Genomic DNA, 24,866 nt, shown 5'->3' with positions numbered 1-24,866 from the left:
GGCAAGTCAATAAAATGGCCACTGACAAAATGCTTACAGAAGGGTGAACAAAATTTAAAAATATTGAAGAAAGAATGATGATTTGTATCAAATAATATCTGTATATATCTTTCGAAATAAAATGCTGGAAGATAAACTATCACATTTTTGTTTGTCAAATTTACTAATCAATAGATATCAGGTGATCAGACGTGTCAGATACCGCTAAAGGAGCCTTCTTCAACTCCCACCAGACGCGAAACACATACGATTTGTTTGTTGTTTAGTGTGTAGCAAGCCCGGTAACAATATAATATTTTTAAAAGTAAAGAATAACCAGAAATTTTGTTGATTTTGGTTTGAAAACAAACTATTCGATATTGTGTATTATTTTCGTAAAGGTTAAATCAGTCATGAATTACAGTAAAGAAGGGCCTTCTTCAAACTTGAAACAATTGTGAGTCACAAACGATTTGTTTGTTGTTTATTTGGTACGATTGTTTGTTCGGTAGAATCCAGAAATTTAGTCAAGTTTGGTTTGCAAACCATTCAATATTGTGTATTATTGTTTGCGTAAAGGTTAAACAGTCATCAATTACAGTAAAGAAGGGCCTTCTCCAACTTCCACCAGATGTGAAACACAAACGATTTGTTTATTGTTTATTTGGTTGCAATATAATATTTTTAAAATAAAAAAATAACCAGAATTTAGTTAAGTTTTGGTTTGCAAACAAATCAATATTGTGTATTACTTTTCTCATAAAATGTTAAATTGTCATCAATTACAGTAAAGAAGGGCCTTCTCCAACTTCCACTAGACATGAAACACAAACGATTTGTTGTTTATTTGGTTGCAATATGATATTTTTAAAAGAAAAAAATAACCAGAAAATTTAGTTGAGTTTGTTTTGAATACAAACCATTCAATATAGTGTTATTTTTTTCCTAAATGTTAAACAGTCATCAATTACAGTAAAGAAGGTCCTCCACAAATTCCTGTCAGATTTCAAACACAAACAATTTTTTTGTTATTTATTTGTTTGTTTGTTAGCAATTTAATATTTTTTAAAAGAATAAAATAACCAGATATGTAGTTTAGTTTGAAAACAAACCAATCAATATTGTGTTATTTTTTTCGTAAAGGTTAAACAGTCATCAATTACAGTATTGCAATTAACATTTACATTTCCTTGCTTAATGGTATATAAATATCTGATCCAGATAATGCCAAAACATCCCTTGTGGTTGTTCATGTTGTTTTATTAATTATTCTACTACGTTATTAATGACAGCATGAAGAAAAAAATCATACATCAAACTACTCAATCCACTTCTCTAAAAATAGACTGACAATTTGTTAAGCATGAATTATCATGGAAATGCTTCATATTTTGTGAATTATAGAATAATGTATTTCTTGTCTAAAGATCTGATCCGAGTATTCAATTTAATTCCAAGTTTAAATTGGTCACAAGATATTAATTGAAATGTCAAACGTAAAATTATGTAGAGCCAAATAACATTTTTTTAAAAGTTACTTACAGTATCCCTTTTTGTCTCTCTGTTTGTTTGTTAACAAGATTACGCAAAAACTGATATATGTATCATCATAAAATTCAGTGTAGTGGTACATAATAATCAGAGAAAGACACCTTTCAATTTTCAAGTTCAAGGTCATGAAAGTTCAATTTTTTTTAACCCCCGCATAAAAAAAAATAATGGAATCGTCCCTTATATTCAGGCAACACTCAAAAGAGTATGCCGGAATATGGTGGGAGATTCCATTATTTTCTTGAGGGTAGGCTGCAGCACTCTGAAAATAATGTGCCTGAACATGATGGGTGATTCCATAAGTTCATTGAGGGTATGTGGCAGCTTCGCCCAATCACACATGGCCTACGTATTGTTGGTATTGTATTCAGGCACAGGGTAAAGATATGCACTTTAAACAGTGATTGCTCTAGTTTAAAATGTTTTTTTTTTTTGCATCTAAACGATGTTTTCCTCTTTTTGTCTTATAGCAAGCATTCAATGCCACATCAGTTATCAGACACATGAGAATGTTAGGCCTAGGAGGAGCATCGGGCCTAGCTGCGAAAAAAGCTGCTGCTGCCGCCAGCAATGGTGAAAAGAAGTAAAGATCTGTTGTGGTTGATTGCCGTGTTAATATTGCCAAGTACTAGATATTTGGACGATCAATGATGAGAACCAAACCTGTAGGGCTAATCGACCAAGGGGAAGTCGTACCTGCTCTCAACCCATTGGCTGTACTATGTACTAAGTTTGCTGCTTCGAACTAGGCCTACGGTAACACAAAATTATCATATCAGCCTGGCGATTGGGACTCTGAATTGAACTTTTTTACGACTATATCATTCGTCAAAAAACAAGCATCATCTTATTATCTTCAATAATTCCCTTCTTTTTTCCTGTACTATAATTTTATGAACTTAAATTCCTAATTTAGCTTAATCATAATAATTATTTTTGATTGCATTTAATCTGTCATATAGTGATTATTTTGTATAAATACTTTTAAAATAATTAACAATTAAGTGTAGAAATTCTAATTAAATTTCCTAATGTAAGTTATACAGTTTACCAATACATTGAATGTATACTTTAGGGTTGTCTGCTGTGCAAATGATGTAAAACACAAAATGCCAAATTTTATTTGACAAAAAAAACTGTTATATGCCAATATACAGTCACGATATGCCTATATATGGTTATGATGTGATGTCATCATGACCATATTAGGTAAGGTTTTGTCAAATGTAATTTGATATTCTGGAAATGGTTTAAATATATAACTTGCTGATATGTGTAAAATCTGATAAATCAGTTTTTTTTTTTATTGTTAATGATTACCCACCTGGGTAGCTAACGATAGCTAGTAATAAAATCAATTTTAATAAATTAATGGACACTTTAAAGTGTAAAGCTATTTAAAAGCTAGAATGCAAAAAATTTTGTATTTTATATATTTTTATCTTTTTTCCCCCCACTTATGTATGTAATTTAAGAATTTTTGCACAGTAAAGAACTTTTAATGAAATAGAGTTGGGGAAGTGCGCCCTCTTGGGTTAAACTAAATAATTCATATTCAACCTTGCTGCAGTTGCTACACGTCACAAAATAACTTGCCTGTACTAGCACATTGCTTTATGTACCATGTTTGATTTGCTGAAGGTGTAATAAAAAATGAAATATTTAAAATCATTTTTCGTGAGTAATTGAAATGAAAAGTGGTTTTTACATTTGTAAGATTAAAATTGTAATTCTAATTACAGTAAGTATTAAAGTGATGGTCTGAAATGATATAAAAAAAATTACCAATGCATAAATAATTTATCAATATGTCAATCAAATATAGTATTTCTGGGTTTATATATTTTCTGTGTGATTCAGGTTAATATTTGTAGATTTAGTGTTTTCTGATTATCACTTACAAGAGTCTTGGTTTGCTAGCATTCAGGTAAATTCAAATGTGCGCTTACATAATTATATATGTACACACTATGTAATATTTTGTGAAATTATAATTTTTGTATTTTAATTTTATGCATTTTTTTGGTATATTAATGATATATTTAGGGTATCATAATGATGATGTTTAATGTTAGTATTAAGATAATAATATTATTAATATTATTAGTAATATTAATATTATTAATTGAAATGTTGTTTGAAACGGAATCATCTTAAGATCTTTCAGATTAAGTTACCGAAAAATTAAGTAATTTTATCATTGATATTGCCATACTTATGGTTGTTAACCCAGGATGGTTCTTATGAATAAGAAGCTGGATGAGGGTGTTTATCCTCATCTGATATTGCGGCTGCGTGTGCAAATATTTTTTTATTGTGTGAAATTTCTAGAAAACATTCCTGTGGACTTTATGATGTACCTCATATAGTTATACTTGTTCAAACAATAGGGAACGTTAGGTCAAACATATTAGTATGAAACATGTTTAGAGTTTAATGGCATATCAAAGGGCAAACATGGGAGGCTCAAGCTCGCCCATTCTATCCCTCCCCCTCTCCCCCTCCTCTTAGAAATTTACAGAGCAAAAATATTTTATCCAAGCATTGGTGGCACAAAAAAAGGGATTGAGGACAATTGTTTTTCCCTCCCCAGAAAGGAATTGACCCCTATTAAAATTATTAATTTGTGATCCAACCAAATTTATGGTAATTATATTTGCAAAATCTCTACCCCTTGAGCCCACCAGGGGTTTTAGTTCCCAACCGTGACCCTAAACACTAGCCCTTTGGTTCGAACCAACTTGTTGGATCCTTTGGCTAATTTCTTGAGCTACCACTGCATCCTAATAGTTAATGATCACCTCATTTCTTATTCCCCTAATTCCCCGCTCCCTGTTAAAACCCCCAGATACATCACTTATTATAGAGATCATAGAACACTGGGCATATGGCGAGTGTTTTGGCTATAGAAACTGGACAAGGATAGAGGTAATAGACAGTGGATATGAAAGAAATTGAGCAAGAGGACCCCATGACTATAGCTTTAACAAATTTATTTCAATAATATGTAGGACCTGTTGATTATTATAGAAAACCATATCATATTAAGTCGCATTTGTAAACAGTAACCATCAGCATTTATCTATCCAACGTAGCAATAGTAACAATGATTTTGTTGATGTTCTATCTTTAGCAACGGTAACAGTGTATATGTTTATGAAGATTTTTTTCAAATGTCAAATTGTACTATTTGTTTACTATTATAACACAGATATAAAGAACCGGTTGTTGCTAAGATACTAGCATTTTATATTCAGTTTGTAGTAATTTTGTAGATAAGAATTTGAGTAACAAACTGAGATAATTCTTTGCAATATGTTTATTTAATCCCTTGCGGTGATTAACAAAGAGTGGACTGATTTGGTATAATACAATTAAAAGAGAACATTTATAAAGTAGCGATGTAATTAATTATGTCCTGTGTTTGGACATAGTGTAAATAGATTTGTAAAAAAATTACATTTTTTCTGTTATATTTCTTTATTTTGACAATTTTTTGAGGTGACTGTATGTAATATTGTTTAATTAGGATCCAAAAAGAGTTTTTGATTGTTTTACACAAGAAGATGCTGTATTATTGATTTTTGTTTTGCTTTTGGAAGTTAGTGCAATTTAATAAAACACTAAGAGATGAAAGAATCACGATATAAAAAATGATGCCTTAAATCGAGATGTTTCCATTTAGTGAGTTTCATTTACCGTGTTACATGAGCACATTTGTTTTTTCCTGACATACAATTTTTTTTGTGTGTTTGAAGACAGCAGTGTAAAATTTTATAATTTATAACAGTAGCCATCGCACCATCAAACTTTAATGTTTCAATTGAAATGAGTGAAATTCAGAGACAGTTGTTTTCTATTAAACATTATTTGCAGGTACTCTATATCGAATTATCCATCTAATGGGAAAAAAATGATGATGAAATATATGATGATAAATTTGGAATCACTTATACACAAATTAAAAAAAAAAAAAGAAGCATGCATTATTTGATAAGCTAATTATTTCTTTTAATAATAATAATAATAACAATAATAATAGTTCTTTATTGGTCCTCATTCTAATAGGAAATTAGAAATTCATTCTGGGCCCCTGGACACCCGCGGCAACCATAGTGCAGTGCCGCATAACTTAACTACTACATAACGCACATACAGATAAAAACCTCTCAACTCTGCACTCCAAATTAAACCCGACACTGGCCGGGTTTGAACCAGGGTCTACGGCACAAGAAGCAGGAACAATACCTCAAACCAACCGCTTACAGTAGCTTAGTGATTATCTATCATTTACTTTTGAATTAAAGGTATGTCTTGTAATAGTTTTCACTTCTGGTGAAAACCTTACCTCCTTCGTGGTTTAGATTCTCATTTTCTCTAGACTGAAAATAACTCCATAAGAATCATTTGGCCAGTTGTACTCCTGTTAAAAATGAAAATATGTGAAGGTTTCCATTTCTGATTGGTTGAAAGGTTGTACATAAGTTTAACATGTTTTTGTGTTGCAAATGCTGATACATCAAATTGAGATGAAGCCACTTTAATGGTTATAAGGAGGATAAATCCTTTACTGGATTTCGTTCTGACTGAGTCTTAACAGGTAAACTGAATAAACAAGCATATTTAAGGAAAGTAATGAACTGAACATACCGTCATATTACCGATAAACGACCATAATTAACTTATCTAATGAGTTTTTATGGTGGTTCTTGCATGATTCCATGTTTATTAAGTTTCATAGAGAATTATTGCAAACTGTTTGCTAAATCCTTAAACGTATTGATAGGATGAGGTTGTTGACCATGCGGATGGAGTAAAAGTTGAATGTTGATTAGAAATGGAGATGCAGACATACTGTAGTTACCAAGGAGGTTATGTATTTACTGCTGTCTCTCAGAAAGATCTTGCAAAAATTATTGAATGGATCATAAAAAAACTGTAAATGGTATGTAATAATCAAAGAAAGACACCTTTCAATTTTTTGAAGAAAATGTCAAAGGACACGGTCACAGAATTTTGATTGTTTTACTCTTAAGCATAAAAGAAAATTGAGTTGTCCCACATATTCAGGCAGCACAATGGGCCTGAATATGACGGGCGGTTCCATTTTTTCGTTGAAGGTATGCTGCAGTTTCGCCCATTTTACATGGCCTACATATTGTTAGTACTGTATTCAGGCATAGGGCGAAAATAAGCACAAACTTACTTTACAGCACTCCCTACATGTTTATTACCTACAATGCTGAACTTGAGACATTGAATTGGAAATATAATCTGTTTTTACAACAGATATTGTTATTCACTAATGTTTTCCTCAAAGTGATGGCTTAAACCCAATTAAATAAAGACTACTCATTAACTACTGTATATACAGTAACAAATGCATAGAAAAACTAGCAGAATTGATATGACATCTAATAAAGAAAAAAAAGAAAAACAAGTAAAATCAATCATTTTTTTATTTCAACAAAATTGCATCACAATGGAAACTGAAGTCTATCTGTACAATCCATGTGGGCTCTGTGTTGAAGACAGGCAGTTTACGACCTATTAACAGCTTAAAAAAACAATCCATACTTTTTATGTAAAGGTTCAATAAACTGATATATCCATGTGACAAAATGGAGTTTTGACCTTTTGAAGAGTGAAGTGAAACGTCAGTTTTATACTACGGGTAAAGAAGCTGTTTAATCATTTTATATGTGCTTTTATTGGTATTTTTAGCTGTAAACAACCCCTACATTTAAGAATTAAATCAATAGTTATGACTCCACTTTAAAATAACCTGGGGGGGAGGGGAGAGTCCAAACAAATCACATAATTTTACCTCAAGAAATACATCCTAGTCAAATGAAACTACAGTACTGTATTACCAAATGATGAATTTTGGCATGATGGTAAATTAACATTCAGGGCTCTATCAATTAATCATACTTAGGGGAAAAACTATTAATCCATTTCAAATATAGATAATTAGAAACTAAATGAATGATGTTGAAATCTCATTAGTCTTATTTATGAATAGAATTTAATTATTGTTCAGCAGTCATTAAAAATGATTGATAACAATAGCAAAACATTTGCATCATTTATAAACAGAAATATTTAATATAATTACTAATATACAGTATTAACTTGTGCAGGTTTGATATTCGTCTAAGAGACACTCCATCTTTATCTTTGCTGTCTACATGGCACAATGTATGCAACATGAACAGAGTAAATTGAATAATAAAATGTTCTAACAGAATTCCCAAGCCACCGATTCAGTATTGAATAATTCATTTTATTGGGAGTATTTATGGATCCTCGATCAACTTGTCGTATCTCGTAGCTCAAAGATGTCACCTAGCAACACAATAGATAACTGGCATCTAGAGAGGGATGAAGAAGCAGTCATGCCATAACACGATTAACATCACTCACGAGCATTATACTCTAGTTATAAGTTCTTTCAACAGGCAGCATCTGAAAATACCTGTGTGAGACTAACACTAACAGGTGGGTTTAAACTCGGCCATGTTCGGCGATCCATTCATCAGTCGGTACAAATACTTTCTCAGGGGGGCAAAAGTTTGGATCTATCAAAGGCAGGCCTTGTTCTCTTCGCTCTTGTAAAACAACTTTAGCCTCTCTTCTCCCCCATTCTCTTCCTTTCCTGTTGAAATGAAGTCAGTTACATAATTATTCAAAATTTATAAAATTCTGAGAGATCAGATTTAGACACTGACGTGAAAATCATCTGGCAACAGATAAATATAATTGGGGCTTAACCAATTCTAGTACTGTAGGTTCGTTCTACAGACCACCCAAATCTGATAGTGTCTACCTTAGTAGACTTAATAATCCCTAAATAAAAAGGATTGAGGATTGTCATTTATGGTTAGCTGGTGATTTCAACATTGGTGCAATTGACTGGTCAAACCAGATAATTGACCCTACAGTCCCATTATTAAAAAAAACATTAAAATACAAATTCAAAACAGAAGTTATTTTTCGTTCCATCTAGAAGAAATATTGTAAAAAATGGGTTTACTGTACTTGTCGTCTTTCTAAGTTGCATAATGACATTTCCAGTTCAAATTTATCTATTGATATTTTTTGTGATAGCATCAATTGTTTCCATCATAAAATTTTATGGACGAAAGTGCTTAAGTTACCAGCAATGTCCAATTAGCGATTCTGAGACAATTATTGTTACATATACACACTTAGTTTGTTTTGTTTTATTTTGAATTTATTATTATTATATTATTATTATTTCTGTCATATCCATTGGATTTTGGTGAAAGTAAATAAAAATAAAAAAGAATTAAAAAATTAAATTACATTGATGACAGTTAGAGTTAAATTACATTACAGTACAATTGTAATCATTAATACCAATTAGCAATCGCATGGATGGTGGACCACTAAATAGTATATACTGCTGCTATTCTAAGGTATGTATATTTCTTTTCTTTACAGTCACTTTTAAGTTTAATCATTATCGTATAACATATAATTAATTTTTGAAAAAAAATACTGAAATTATTATTTACATCATTGTTGTAATTATTGATAATTATTATTAGTATTATTATTTTTTTTTTAATGTACATGTACCTTTTATCAAAAGGAAACAAATTATAAAAGGATCTCACAACCAGCTCCCAAACCCTCTTGCATCACACTCCAACCACCCTCTCACCAAGCTTCAAAGATATAAATAGTACCGACACTGTATTCAGACTCTGTCAGAAATGCACAGTGTTATGTTAAACATTGAATATTAATATATTAATAAAGACAATAACTTACGGATCAGGTGTGTAATGTATAAATAAACTTCCAAGCACCATTGCAAGCGAGATCATGCCAAAAAACACCAGCCTGGATTGTATTCTATCAGAGTAAGGGTCCTCATGAAAACCATGTTTCACATAATCCTGAAGAAACATTGAAATATATTTTATTATTTATTATTTATAATACTTTTTAAAAATTATTCATTCGTCGCTTCATTGTGCGAAATTGCGTAAATCTCCAAAAGTGAGTCATTTTCATTTTACTGTTTACGAGTCACAGACAGATTGTGATTAGAATAAAGTGTTTGGTACCATTTATTAAGCTAAAATGTTTGGGCGTGTAGGCCTACCTAGTTCTTGTAGTCACTACATACCAATTTGAACACATAGGGGCCTAGGCAATCTCAACAAGCTTCGGAAAAGTGTAAAAATTTGCTAAAAAGTCTGGCGGTGGCTGATACCTGTAGGCCTAGGTAGGCCCCTAGGCCTAATAAAGTAAATAATAATAATAATATACTTTTTAAACCCCTGGCGGTCATAGTGTTAATTTAAATATACATTTCTAAAACGAAAGTGTTCTCTTGAAAAATAAGATCATGAGATCTTATAATATCAACTACACCTAGAACAGATCAATCAAATTTGTAAAAAAAAAAAATATTATGCTAGGCTAGGACATACAGGATGAGCAGGGTCTTCCAGATCCTCTTCCCCCCGTCTGATCACTTCGTCAATTTCTTCTTGGGTGACCTCCGTTCCTTTTCCGACAACAAATTCTGAACTGATTGCAGCTTGGTCACTTTTGCTAGTAGTTGAATTTAATAAAACATGTTGTAAAGTAGGCAACTTATTTCTTAAAGTAGGATTTGAAACTTGCAGACGTTGGAAATACCTAGCATTTTGTTGGAAGAAAAGTTTCGACAACCGGCATACAGCAGCCATTTTGATAACTTTTGACCTAAGGCTTTGGTCAATATTTTAGCAGACATTCGTCTAAAACCTGCTAATATTTACGTATTTAAATTGTATATATACTATGGATACATTACTGTATATACTCTCTTAATTTAAATTTAATTATAATATTTTATTTTATTAGTACAATTCAATTGCTTTATACACTTATTAAAGATCTAATCCTTGCCTAAGAAATTATTTTCATTCAAAACTTTAACATAAGGCTGAGATCAGCAGAATAAAAACATTACTGTATAAACTTCTCGCGCGTGTTGTCCGTTCTTCTTTTTTAAAGTGTGAGATGAGAATTTCCAATCATATTTATGTTAATAAGATGTTCAGTACGCACTCTCTAGATACAGTTACTCTGGTAATTGATGTGTTTATGATTAACTCTTTTTTGTATGACTAGGCCTATGTCGTGACTGCCTAGCTAGCTAGGCCGTGTAGGCTAGTCGTGACTCCTCCTCCTCCTGCCCTGCTAGCTGCAGACGTGACAGTAGAGTAGAAACCTTTTAAACCTATTTTTAAAAGGGTGAGTAAGCCCTCTGACGGTAGCTTAGGCCTAGAGGTAGGAGAGTTCACAGTACAGTAGATCATGGAGGTATCAATTTAAAGTTCGGTTCTTTTCTTATTGCAGATCTACTAAAATGCCTGCTAAAAAGTGTTAGCATAGAATATCTCCTACTGTACTGTATTAAATTATATAATGAGAGAGAATCAAAATAAGAGAAAAAAGACAGATGCATGAAAAAGAACCAAGCACCTACAATTGGCCTAAGCCCTACACTAGGCCTAGGCCCTGTAAAATTTCTAGCGTTGCTAAGTCCATGTCCTAGGCTACAGTAGTTAGGCATGTACCAATGGGAACCACTGATAGCTCCAGTAATACAAAATCTGAAGAAGAAACCTCAAATTAAAAAAATGCTAATTTTAAAGAAAGTTTACTTTTACTGGTGGTGGTGGTTTACAGACATTTTCACTTCAAGATCCTATAAAAAAATATATTAAATGATGTTCTCTTAAATACTAATCTATTCTACTGCCACTATTCCATTCTTAAATGATATTTTTTCAATCAATTTTTTTTTCTTCAGAATTTGACATAGTATGTCATGATGTCGACTAATTCCTACTGCTCTGGTGGTAGTGCAGGAATGAAATCGCGGCAAGGTTATTACAAAAACGTTAGCAATGTACAAACAAATTTACGTAATGGTTCATTGCCATTTGCAAAGAGACAAAAAATGATGACAACAAGAGAAGGTATTGATGATTCGGACCCATTCCAAGATGAAGATGATGATTTTACATCAGACGATTTCATGGCTATGGATGAGATGGCCTCTCAAGCACTGACTCAGATTGAAAATTCTAAACATTCCAAGTTGTCTGTTAACAAAAAGTCCCAATATGAAAACCGACAGAAAAACTATACACGGGAGTATGCTTCAACAACCCCTCCGCATCACACAAAGGTTTATTATCATCCTCATTCTCCTCGTTCGCATTCATCCCATTCCATTCCGTTTGAAGAAAAACTACGGAAACAGAATCCCGTACAGACCAACGTCAGCATTCCATCTACAATCCAAGGAGGAAAATATTTATTTGGAAGTAAATCTTCAACAAATGTTCAAAATGCAACTGATAATTACCCATCTTATTCATCTGAAATACCACGGGGGACAACAGCCAGTTTGACACCACCTGCAGACTTGTCATCGAAAGATGCTGGTATGTCTGAAGTGTCTGTGGTGGAAAACCATAGCACAAGTCATTTACAAGACTTTCTAAATGTTTCCAAAGAGGAACTTGAGAAAACTAAAAGTGAGGTGAGTTATAACAATTATTTTTAAGGAATTACTATGTGTTTATAAATTCATTGTCTATGTGGACAGACAAGAGTAACTGGTACCGGTTTACTGGGTAGCTCAGACGTGAAGAGGCCCTTGGGGGAGAAGAAAGTTACCGTACGAGCTAGTCCACTCCTCAAGTGCTTTGAGACTTCGTTATACTGTAACGTATATATCTGACTACATTACTACTGTATCTACATTACATTGCATTGACCTAATAATTATGAGGATTGATATTTTATTTTATTTACTCTAAGCTTAAAAATTGAAAAAAAAAAAAAAAAAAATCCACATAAGGATATATTTCGAAAAATTACAGTAATCAGTTTAATGTTTTTAGAGATTTTTTTTGTCTAACTAAGTCAATGTAAACTAAATTGTATTTGTCTAATTGATTGGAAGATGATAAGTTTTTTTCTTTTTTTCAATGTTTGACTATTGATTTTTCTATTGTTAGATTTGTAGCATTTCATCCAATTTAAAATACAGTATATCAATATATCTATAATATAGGAAGTATGGAGAATAGTACAGTACATTGATACATAATGTAATTATTCATTGAATTGGGTCTTAACAAGATTGATGAATTCTATTATAAACATAAATATCAATATTTTCCAAATGTGCTTCATCATCATCCTTGCCATTTACAGTACATAGTGCTTTAACATTACAACAAAACAAGCAAAGTTACAAATGTACAATACAAACTGAAAACCAAACACAATACAAACACATCATAAAATATAATTATAAAAATTACAATTTTCATAAATTATCTTCAAGGCCAAACAAAATTAATTTTTTGTCTCGCATCCAAGTTCAATCCCACAAATTCCTTCATTTCTCCCCATCGAATATTTCTTGCAGAATCTGCGCCAAAGTAGCCAATAACTTGCTTTGATGTACTGTGGGACCCATCCCACAGTTTGTTCTTGATAGAGTACCTTGACACGTAAGCATGTTTGTGTCTGAAGCTGTTTGCAATAAAATAATTAGAAACTGTATGCTTGATAAAATACTGGTAAAATCAGCTCATCAACTGACACACAACACGGCCTGTTGTGATCGCTAGGCATGCAGCGTCACGTTGTACAGTGACAAAACAATCCAAAATACGTAGTGGGACGGTTGACCCGACACGGTTGATGGCTTGCATCTGTCATTGAAATTTATTGATACTCGCAGAACAGTCGTGAAAAAAAAAAAAAAATCCGAAAAGAGAGAGAGTCAAAGAGTTTTGTTTGGCCTTATTATATAGAACAGTGATATTTTATATCTTAGGTGGCAAGTCATGCTGTACAGTGATTACATGCAAGTCAAATATGGGATTCAACCAAAAAACATAAGTTTCTTGTCACACTATAATAATAATTTTTCCCTTAACATTTTACCGTCTATATTTGCTATAAATATAGAATTTCTCATTAAATTAAACAAAGTATAATTTGCAAGTTCAGCAAATGTGATAGGCTACAGTAGGCACCTTTTTTTACAAAAATGTAAAATTATGAATTACCATCATTATCATTATTTGTTATGTGCTTTTGGAAATAATGTTATATTGCTTGAAACATTGCTTGAAATAAATTTTTATTGTATTGTACAGTATTTATGAATTGTTATTTTGCCATGAAAACCTTAAAAATTATTTTTAATATCTTTGATTTCTATGAAGAAATAAAATAATAATATTTTTTTTTATAAAGTTGAAAACTTTACAGAATGAAAGATTTGTCAAGGATGGTGAAATAAAGGTCCTGCGTGAAAATCTGAACAAGCTAAACGCAGAACTTAATAAAATCCGTCTTGAGAAGATTCAAAAGGAACAGGAAGCTAAAACAGAAAAAAGTGAAAGAGAAAAAGAACTTCAGAAACAGGTCAGTTAGAATGATAATGTGTAAATTAGTCAGTCAATTAATCAATCATTTACTGGCAACACATATATGTGAATTTAAAATTAAAAACATTATGACAAATATTTTTAATGTTTATTAACATATTTTTTCGTGTGATGCATTCATAAAAATTAAAACAGTTAATATTCAGAGTATTTAAATGTTGATGGATGCAGGGAAAGCCTATGAAATCTTTGAATATACATGTTGACAACATAAAGTGAAAAATATAAAAAAATTCAATTACCAGTACATAATAATATTCAATATATTGTTTAGTAAACCTAATGAAAAATACATTGTTGTAGAAATGTAATATCAATTTGACATGGCAATTACATGTTTTAAAGTGTTTCGTATACATCCTATACTGTCTAGTTTTTCAAGAAAAGAATATATTTAAAATAAAAAAAATGTTCCGATTGTTGTACAACAGGTTTTATCTAAGTAATAGTATGGTTTTTCAATACAGAACAGGTTCATTGTTGAAAACTTATATTACAAGACAATAATACTTTGGCGATAGTGTTTCTAGCACATCACTGCCTAATTGCTCCTGATAACCTTTATAATAGGTATTAACATCCAGTCATTATTAAATAGTATACCAAATGATACTACTGTAATATAATAGTCTTCTATTTTTACATCCTGAAAATTAAGTAGCTGTTTGTGCAGTTTATACTTGGTTGGGAATGATTGTAAACAATTAACGGTTAAACCCAGTGACAAGAATATCATAGCTCTGGTCTCAATTGGCAAACGATAATCCTGAAAATGGCTATGCATACTAAAAATAAGCCCGACCTTTTGCGATTCAATGCTATCGGTCATCTATTAATATTTTGTCATAATCTCGAAGCATTTCCTGCATCCTGTTATAAGCAATTTACTTAACTCTCTTTTTTTTTTTTTTTTACTTTCATAAAATATATTCATAGGTATCTTTTTTTTTTTTTTTTTTTCAGTTGGAAAAACTGAAGACAGAGATCCACTTCAAAGATAGAGAGCTTTTAGAAGCACAAAGTTTTAAATGTAAATCCATAGAGCAACGACAGCAGAGAGTTGATGGGGTGACGATGTCCCCGGTTTGTAACCCAACGACACCACCGAGACGAAGTCCCAAGGGATTGAAAGGTAAATCACCCAGTACACCTACAACCTTCCCGACTCGCCGATCATTCATGGCTCAAGATGGAGATACGCCTGTCAGAAAAGCTGCAAAAATAGATACAAATACTACAGGTGAGTGGAGGCTCAGTTTAATATATTTATTTTTGCAATGTATTACTATTAATGAATGTTTTGATGCAAGGTGCCATCTTTGGCTATGTCATCGCATCATATACTTGTGGTCTGGTTATTCATACCATAAATCTGGCTTGGTTGCTGATGAGTTTAGGTCAGTAGTGGTCATATATCATCTGAATGTAAGGATTTGATGACATTTGCTTTTACAGTAAAGTGAATCCGCTGTCGCTGTTATCTACAGATATGATGAATTTACAGATTGAACACTGGCAATTGTTTTTAAGAGGTTTTCAAGACTCATATTTTACCAGGCTCACCCACTATAAAAATTTGGAGGGAACCTGGCAATGATAATAATTACAAATATTGATTTTAAAAAACAGTGTTGTAAACACAATAATTTTACTTTCTACACAAGTGCATTTGATCAATGACATTGTACGAATTTACGAAAGTATTAAATTGCTTGTATACAATTATTTAAAAAATGAGTACAATTTAGATAAAACTCGATACAGATATTAACATAACAATAAGATATTAAATAGAAAATTCTTCTAATTTATAAAGGATTAGAGCTTTAACATGTTGACTGCCAAACCTTTTTTTAAAGGTTCCTTCCTGTGTGCCAAAACAAGTTTACATGTACAAACATACTTTTTTGAATTTTTTTCCAGTCATATATCATCAAAATGATGTGTCTAATAAATTGGCGGGAAAATATTAGGGGGCGAGTAAACTGTCGACGGCACTGTGATAGCACTTTTTATTGTCTATGCCAAGTGCGAGTTTTCTCATCTGCTTTCTGCATGCATTGGTATATGTTCAAAGGGTGCCCCCACTTGAGCCGCTCGAGTGTACTACCGGCAACATAACACAACAAACATACATACATCATTTGTACATTATCGTCTAGGTGTATCTTCCCCGAACTGCCAGCCGTTGAGTCTGTGGTTCTACAATTTATAACAAAGAAGTTATAAACGCTAGAATGTTACCCCGATTTTGATGACTAGACTCGTTCCTGGCGCCCTCAGCAACACCCTGTGAGTATAATACTCGTCGCTGGCAGCCAACGTGTTAATAATTGACTCTACTTTTTTTTCCAGTTGAAGAAAACAAAAATAAAACCAAGGGCCCATCACTGCCTAAAACAATAAGCCTTGTATGCCCATCCAAGAAATTCAGTGGTAAGTTGAAAAGGGAACATAGCCTTAAATCTCTCATCATAAATCCTACACACATGTTTAAACAGACAACAGTTTTAACACACTTAAAATTTCTGACGGTGATTAAGATAACTTGGTTTGTATACAATACATTAACATACCCCAAATGTCTTGAAATATACATCACTGGTGTTAAATATTATAGCATACATGTATAGTGTGTGGCACAGTGGTTGTGATTTTGGCTATCAGTATTAAGGTCGGAGTTCAAATCTGTCATATATTTTTCTGGTACCCTTGGGCAAGGTACATGTTTGTGTCTCTCCATGGAGTGTAATTGAGTACCTGTATGATTTCGTGGAAATGAATATTTCCTATGGGAATAGAAACGGAATTACAGGAGGAGTTGCTCTCATTTAACTTTGTACTGTACAGTATTATCCCAACTGCTGTACATCATACTATTAGTATAATGTATGATACAAAAGAATAAAATTAAAGAAATTAGAAATATATATCAAGTAAGTTGCCTATCACCGTCATCATCACCACCACCGCCATCACATCATCAATGTCATCATCATTATCATCATCATTGTCATCCATTGTTGAGATGCCTGACATAACATTGTGCCATTTCCTGAAGTCATAGTTCTGCCAAGGTATTCAAGGAATTATTGTGTGCCTTGTGTGAAACTGCTTCAAGGAAGTTTGTTAGTCTTTTGTGTTTCTAGACCTATAAAAAAATGATAAATTATATCAGCGACATAATACTGTAGTTAATTTAGTTTTCGCTTTTCAGTACTGTAACTCTATGGATTTTGGGGGCTGGCAAGCTACTCTACCAATAACATAGTATCACTAGCAGAACAGTTCCTTGTATAATCAGCTGTTTAATCCATTTCTATTTTTCCCAAAGGTAACTACAGTGGTCCCAGACTTCTCAGAGCTGTTCTAGAAAAGCCCACATCCTTATCGTATTCAGAAAACTGCTACTTAAATAATGGATTGATAACATTATTGAATCCTGGCAACTCCCGAGACCAATATTCAATCGCCAAAGAGGGTGGTGCTAGTGCTTGGTCCGAGAGGAGGTGAGTAGATTGAATTGTGGTCCCATTGCAAATTTTTTTTTTGTATATTTGTTATACTTTTATAAGAGATTCAATCTTAATTTAAATTTATTATTGTGTTTTTGCAATTAGGATCAATTCCAAGATGGAAAAAAATGTAAATAGAGGTGAAATGTCAAAGCCATTTTATTCCGAAAACGTGGACTTAGTATTAAGAACAGTCTTAGAACTCTTAAACAGTACTACTGAAGGACCAGTCGATGTTTTTAATCCACCAAAGACTGATGATCAGCTAAGCTTCAGCACTGCCATCCAACTATTGCCAGCTCTTGAACATCATTTGACACTGTATATTGAGCATCTGGACAAACTACTTCTTCAGGATAGCAACATCCTGCCATCTTCCAGCATCCTGACATCCTCAAGTAGTACTGGAACCAGATCACTAGATAGATTTTTTGGTCAGAACTCTGCATTTGGCTGCACTGAGGAGAATGTACTAAGTTCACTAACAGTATTACAGAGGCTGGCTGGGTGTTGTGTAGATGTAACCAATGGGATCTTAGCACCGCAAGACATGGAGGGTGTTCCCTCTTCAGCTACTACTACTGCCACTGACATGGATGTGTCAGCACCTCTTATAGATGTAAGTTCGAATTGTGAACCTAATTTCACTTAAGCAATCAAGGTTAGCATAAATTGGTTTGGTGTATAATATTAGTATTGCTAGGTATTTGTTGTGTGCATTGTCCATCTACATTTTGTAAATGTCGAAAAGAGTAACAAAGACCTCCAGATAACTAACCTGGTTTCTTAACCACTAGACAACCTAGCTTGCGCTTAGTGGCTAAGTGTTGAATCAGATCTCCAATTAGCAGCGGTACTGCAATGTTATAAATCAGTCTTTAAAATTCCTCTCAAAATTCACTTGATGAACTAGTCCTGTTCTGATTTTGTAACCATAGACTATGTCTGGTACATGCAAATCTACAGTCTCCGTCCGCAATGCTCCCGCTGTAATGAACTCTGGGATGATGCTGAGGAAGCTGTTTAGACTGTTGGTTGTACAGCAGAAACACTGCCAGCAGAATCCTGTAATGGAAGAAGCTTTGAAAGTCTTGATCGTACTCTCAAGGAAATGCGAAAAATCTTTGTTGTCCAGGTAATTATATGTGATGCATGTGTAACTTAGAACAAGGGGAAGTTACCTCCAATTATTAATTTTGTAACAAATAAATATAAATTGCTAAATTGGTTCTAGTTCAGTAACTTGAAATTTGTACTGGGGACCCGTTGCAGTGCAGAGTTACCCCCCTGGTGGTTCGTAGTATATTCTGAGACATTCCCATCCTCTTTTCTATCTGTTACTTTTCAGCTAATATTTTTACTAAATTGTTGTTTTTACTTTGCAAAATGCAGTTATATACTATTGTTCATCCTGTTGTTTATCCATTTTAATTTTGTTTTAGATTTAAGCCTCTGCTGGTTGAAGAATGTTTACAAAACTTGCTGGATTTGGAGACTACCAATACTGAGCTAGTCCGTCTGGTGCTTGATTTACTTACGAATTTAGCTGCAAACTTTGAACTTGCCAAAATGTTCTGCAATCAGAAAGGTAATGAAAGCAGTTATTGCAAGTGTTTATTATTATTATTGTTGTTGTCATTGTCATCATCACTGCCATCGTTAGTATTTTTTGTTTATTATTGTTAGTATTGTTTACCTTATTTTTTGTGGTTGTGTAATTTATTTAATGTAAATTATGATTTTATGTAGATTCATGTCTGCTGTTGAAATTGTACGAATGTGCTGTGCTTGGTATCAGCAACTTTTCCGCCACTCAAACTACATGGATGAGGTCAAAGGTCAGTCGTTCTTGCATAAAATAACTCATTACAAAAAGATATTTTTTTTCTTCTTTTTTCATACAAATTTCACAAAAAATGATTTAAAACAAATCTAGGAATAAGATTTTTTTTGTTTAGTATTTTTAATAATTATTAATGTTATCATTTTAATACTGTTGTTATTATTAGTATTATATATGTCAGTATTGCTGACATAGTTGAATCTAATTTTAATGGAAGATATATTATGAGTTCTTTCATGTTCAGGTGATATAATATTATTTAATACAATTATTTTAATATTAATCTGACATTACTTCAATATTGTAATGAAATATCCTTTCCTAACATATTTAAAATATTAGCTGGCATAATCATCATCATCTTTTAAAGTCTCTTTTCCCCACATGCGAGGGATACTGTAGGCTACGTTCAGACTTGGAGATAAGCCAGGCTCATTATTAAGCCTGGCTTAACTTTGCCGGGCGTTCAGACTAGCGGGTTTAACCAGGTGATAATTTGCATAATAATGAACCGTAACCAGGAAACATGTTTCAAAACATTGCTCGCGAAACGTACGCTCGCTCACAGCGTACGTAATTGAATGCTGATTGGTCATTTCGTCACCTGAAGTCAATGCCAGACCCCTCGCAAAGATTAAAGCCTGGCTTAGAAAAGTTAAACACGGTGGCGCGCCAGGCCTAGTTACTATAGGAACACAGCCCGGCTTGAGGTAAGCCACCTAGTTTAGACTGGCAGGTGGATAAACCCGGTGAGTTGAGCTGGGTTTATCCACCTATTCTGAACTAGACCTTAGACTGTTGAGATTCTGTACAGTTAGCTGTAAGGTGGGTGTATACTGCGACAACAGGTGGTGCAATCGGTGGCAACTTCTGGATTCAAATTTAACCTGCAGAGGTTCCCCCCTCTACTATAGCAGTATTCTAATACTTTTCCCCGCAGATTTTTGTATTTTTATCAAGCCTGGTGTTTGTTCATCCTGGTGGTATGAGGTTGGTCGTAGAGGCTGATTGTAATTGTAGCTCACAGCTGATCAGGTCGGTCATCTTGACCATTGATAAGGAGTATCGTGAATTGATATCAACTCAGGAAAACTATGACCAAAGGTAAGGTTTCATTTTATCACCTATGTGTCTACTTCAACAGGCATTGTTAAACTCAAAATGTACATATCCTTTCAACTAAAAAGTTAATTAAAACATCCCAAGAAATGTGTTCTAAATTCTATAAAATGTTCCTGAAATATATGTGGTCACCCACGCACAAACTACATAACATTATTTTAAAAAAAAACCTCTTGAGGTAATAAAACCAACTGAAACGGAAGAATGACGAGTAACATATCAAAATTCACAACAACCGAAAAGATTTAACAATTTAACAAGTATACCATTGACAACAAATTAACTTCTTCAACAAGATTGTTATATGAACATGTTATGCTTCATTAGATATCAAATAATTCTTAAGCTCTGTCCAGATTATCAAATTTTCTTTGAAAAATAACTGTTGTATGCTCATATATAGTCATGATGCACCCATATATGGTCATGATGTAATGTCATCATGACCATATTTAGGCAAATTTGATAGTGTGAACAGAGCTTTACAAATATTTACACAAGAATTTAGAACAAAAATAATTTTATAATTTTATATTTCTTTCATTTAGAAGTGAGTGACTAGCCACTTATGGGATGAAAGTGATCATTATTTAAAGCTCAAAAATTGAAGTTATTTTTAGTTGTGAGGGTAATAATATTTGAGCCATCTAATAGTTTCAACTGCACATCATATGTCAAAGTTCAGTGCATATAATACAAGTGATCTAGCCTAGCACAGAGCATGTATGGGATGAATGCTTATTATTCTGTTTATGAATGTACAGTATATAGTTTGTAGTATCCTAAATTATTTGTGTATGTCTTGACCTTTGACGTACTAGCAAAACTATAAAATGATTGTTGGTATACATCTAAATATTCCTACAGTATAATTATAATTAAGTATTTTTTTTAATAGACTTGTGTTTCTTCGGCGTGGTGTAATGGTTCTGCACACGTTATCCTTTAACGATAATTTATTCCACGAGCACCGTGTTGATGTGGAGCAGTATTATGTACATCTTGTGAGCGGTTTGTTGAAACTGTTGAAGCAATCGGAAGGGATCCCTGAGCAAGAAGGTAGAAATTAATTCTTATGTCCATTAAAGGCGGGAACACACTGCGTCGTACGATGGTCATGCAATCGTTGTTGGCAGTCTGAATGGATTGTCATACCCCGGTATTCTTAAAACGAACTTTAGTCGTAGTTCGAGCTAAAACTTTAAAATTACATCATTTCGTATTCTTAAAACGAACTTCGACTAGCACTACGACTAAATGACGTGAACCTCGACTAAAATGATACCCCCGCAGGCCGATTTTTTTAGTCGGCCTAGGGTGAGGCTAAATCGCCGACTTGAAATATTTACCCCACTAAAAATGTGTTTTTTGTAACTCGCGATAAAGTGAAACGAATAAAAACGATTATATACGCAGGTTTGATATATCTTCGGTGTGTTAAACAAAAGAGACACCAAGTTTAGCTTCCGGAAGGAGAAATTAACATGTTTTGCTGGCCACATGCGATAGTTCCTGATTTGCACGAAATCCCCTCGTGTTGCGATCACATATAGCTTTACAATAACAACAATAAAGATGGCGCCGCCCTCGTTTGGGCTCAACTATAATAGTTCTCCAAAGAAAGCAAATTTTCAGTGTCTGTTCAAATTCTCTATTGTAATATTTTAACAACTAATATAGTTATTATTATAGAAAATTAATTAAGGGAATAATACGCAGCTATTCGCAACCGCGGTATATTTGCTTTTGCGGGCTCTTGCAACGAGTTTTCGTTTGTCCTGCACACGTTATTTTGGCAATATGCAGTTAATTATTTTGGCAATATGCAGTTGTGAAGTCCAGGAATATGCAGTTTGGAAGTCCAAACACAAGCACAATAGAGCAAACGAGAAGAGCTGCAGCGCATTCACCGTCACACATACAAATCGCATCATCACATTAGTCATTATCAAATATCTTCTGTTTTCTTAAATAATTTTATTTTATATGCATTTATGATGTGGTTGATGTTTATTTGTTCTTTATATTAAGTTATCGCTACATAATATTGTTTTTGTTGGCTGCATATTACATCAGCAATCATGTTCATGAGTTTGAAGATATCTTCTATCTTGTATATGTTCACATCATGTTAATAATATGTTGACTACCACCTATGAAGTTGAATTACAGCATCTAACAAAGGGAATTATTACAAGTATTCCTAATTCTTGATTTAAATTATTTAACATTGAAAAATTCATAGATTGTGTGCAAATTTTATTTTCCAATGAAACAATTAAAATTATGATTTTAAAAGGTTTTTTTTTTTGTTCTTTTCTTTAAAGTATGTGCTCTTGAAGATCTGTGGGATTTTGACCAATCAGATGACAACGACTGGGACAATGAAGGGGATTATGAAGCCCAGACAGATATGGAATTGGGTTGATAAGGATAAAGAATACATGTTGCCTAATCCCTATTCACACAGGACAAATGTTGCATATGCAGGATGCATGCTTGCAAGGAGGAATTTAGCAAGCGTCCCCTTGTACATCGCATCCGTGTGATTTTATATCTGTGTTATTAGAGTCCTGTGTAACATCCATGTAAGGAAAACAGACATCGCAAACGCCTGTTATATTTGCTTATAATATTTAGCATAGATCTGTACGTATGTTCAAGGGGTGTGGCTACCTTTTACTCCATTGCATTACATGTATCTTCAGTATCGGCAAGATTTTAAGTTATTTGCGTGAAAGCGACAGCGATATTTGGTGGGAACGCTCGTGTAACATTTTGTATTGTGTTAATTTGGTATTAGATGTAGTTTTAAGGATTTATTATTTTCAAAGATATATAATTATATAAAAAATATAGCAAGTGAGGAAACCTTGCCTCAAATAATCTTATCAGTATTTGTACTTTTTTATGTGTTATTTTTTATAAGGTTATTTAAGATATATACAGTATACTGATGGTTTTACTGTCCATTAGAATGAATTTCTGTGGATTACATGGTACTGTGTATATCCTAATTTTGATGTCAAATGTTTCCCATTTACAGGGATAAGATTCACCTACATAATCAGCTTCAGGAATAAGTATTTTATTTTTTTTAATATCATACATATAAAACAAAATAATGAAATTTCTATTCTTGATACAGAAGTTAGATAAAAAAAAACCAGATTTATATACATGTTCAAGAATACTGTTATTTTCAAGTGTAATCTCACATTTGGTGTAGCTGAAGAACTATGATACTAGAATGCAATTTTTATGCATTTGGGCCATAAAACTGGCTGTAGCAGATGCACAAATACAAGTACTGAAGCGCACATTAGAAAGTTTGACTCAAACTTTTAAGCATGGCATACACAACGTGTTTGTGGCTAAGATTCTATTAAGACCGTAATGTGACAAGTTGTATGTGAAGAATAATTTTTAGTGACGATCTGTTCATCAGTGGAATATGGTTGGGGGGGGGGGGAGTGGGGGGGGGGGGGGGGGGGGGAGAACATTCATCCCCCCTCCCAAAAAAAATGGAAAGTTGCTCCACCCATTAAAAATGTCCCAAACAAAAAAAAATCATACACAAGTAGTTAAAAATCACCTTGTACCACCTCATTCTGCGACCTAGCACCCCTCAATTAATCATCAAGTTTCACTCCACCTTCGCACCCCCTTCAGCCCCCCCCCCAAGACTACTAGATATGCCACTGCTGCTCAGACTGCCACCGACCATCAGCAGACGATATCATGTAGTCAAGCGATCACACAAATCTGAAATGCATTTTTCGAGAGATGGTCGGCCCTCACAGTTTTCAAGATAAACGGTGGATGCTTCAGTTTACACAATACTACTGTGATTCAACACTGATTTATTTGATCCTGACACCACGGTACTTATGCGCATTGTTTTCACGCAAGAGTTTTAGTTGTTACACTACTGCATCAAGGTCTTATGTACTTGTATATTAATGTTGTTTACATAATAGATGGGGTTTAAAAGAATGGGATGAAAAAAACTGAAACAAGCCCGAGCAACCTTGATTACGCAGAGTGTACCGCGGTAACTATGCAGCCATTTTGTTTTCAGTATTTACCAGTTTTCTATTTGACTGGTCTTCATAGAGTAGAATTTTACCACTACGCAGACGCCCATGGTTTATGAAGAACGACCAGTCGAATACGGCCAATGATGAATTTTGAAAATGTTGATGCAAGAAATGTTGTAGACAAATTTGCATATAAAGCGTTCTTTTATGCAGACCTGGCACGCCCTTGCAAGCTTCATTCCTAAAGCCATACAATAAGATAAGTTAATTATTAATTTTTTTGTTTTTGGTTCTTTTTGCTTTAAAT

The 24,866-nt window shown here is 33.3% G+C and overlaps 3 protein-coding genes across 5 annotated transcripts in view; 2 read left to right on the top strand and 1 right to left on the bottom strand.

Moving 5' to 3' along the window:
* Nucleotides 1-5,200, top strand: part of LOC117115067 (calcium/calmodulin-dependent protein kinase type 1D-like) — a 66,509-nt gene extending 61,309 nt beyond the window's left edge. Inside the window, exon 9 of the mRNA XM_033258722.1 lies at nucleotides 2,001-5,200. Within this exon, the coding sequence (XP_033114613.1) occupies nucleotides 2,001-2,117 (117 nt within the window). The 3' untranslated portion in view covers nucleotides 2,118-5,200. The remainder of the gene's footprint in view (nucleotides 1-2,000) is intronic.
* A 1,771-nt stretch (nucleotides 5,201-6,971) lies between these two features.
* Nucleotides 6,972-10,279, bottom strand: LOC117115068 (NADH dehydrogenase [ubiquinone] 1 beta subcomplex subunit 11, mitochondrial-like). The gene is made up of 3 exons (XM_033258723.1): nucleotides 9,999-10,279; nucleotides 9,331-9,458; nucleotides 6,972-8,188 (listed from the first exon to the last, which is right to left on the bottom strand). Exons 1-3 carry the CDS (start codon nucleotides 10,257-10,259, stop codon nucleotides 8,038-8,040), a joined length of 540 nt encoding a protein of 179 aa, XP_033114614.1. The 5' UTR covers nucleotides 10,260-10,279; the 3' UTR covers nucleotides 6,972-8,037.
* A 207-nt stretch (nucleotides 10,280-10,486) lies between these two features.
* On the top strand, nucleotides 10,487-23,691 carry LOC117115065 (ATR-interacting protein-like). Of its 3 annotated transcripts, none has more exons than XM_033258719.1 (13): nucleotides 10,487-10,644; nucleotides 11,372-12,109; nucleotides 13,846-14,016; nucleotides 15,003-15,279; nucleotides 16,395-16,475; nucleotides 17,374-17,548; nucleotides 17,660-18,173; nucleotides 18,493-18,689; nucleotides 18,997-19,142; nucleotides 19,304-19,392; nucleotides 20,338-20,501; nucleotides 21,418-21,578; nucleotides 22,847-23,691. In XM_033258719.1, the coding sequence occupies exons 2-13, from the start codon at nucleotides 11,390-11,392 to the stop codon at nucleotides 22,945-22,947; spliced, it is 2,796 nt and encodes a 931-aa protein (XP_033114610.1). In that variant the 5' UTR covers nucleotides 10,487-10,644; nucleotides 11,372-11,389; the 3' UTR covers nucleotides 22,948-23,691. The 3 variants fall into 3 exon arrangements, with proteins under 3 accessions (XP_033114610.1, XP_033114612.1, XP_033114611.1); XM_033258721.1 differs by having other exon boundaries at nucleotides 10,510-10,570; XM_033258720.1 differs by lacking the exon at nucleotides 10,487-10,644 and adding an exon at nucleotides 10,667-10,809.
* The last annotated feature ends 1,175 nt before the right edge of the window (nucleotides 23,692-24,866 follow it).

Source organism: Anneissia japonica, unplaced genomic scaffold, assembly GCF_011630105.1.
Source record: "Anneissia japonica isolate Jap-2015-1 unplaced genomic scaffold, ASM1163010v1 scaffold24_len2511860_cov200, whole genome shotgun sequence".
Taxonomy (NCBI): domain Eukaryota; kingdom Metazoa; phylum Echinodermata; class Crinoidea; order Comatulida; family Comatulidae; genus Anneissia; species Anneissia japonica.
The sequence above is the reverse complement of the archived record's forward strand: the minus strand, read 5'-3'. Positions and strand labels throughout refer to the sequence as shown.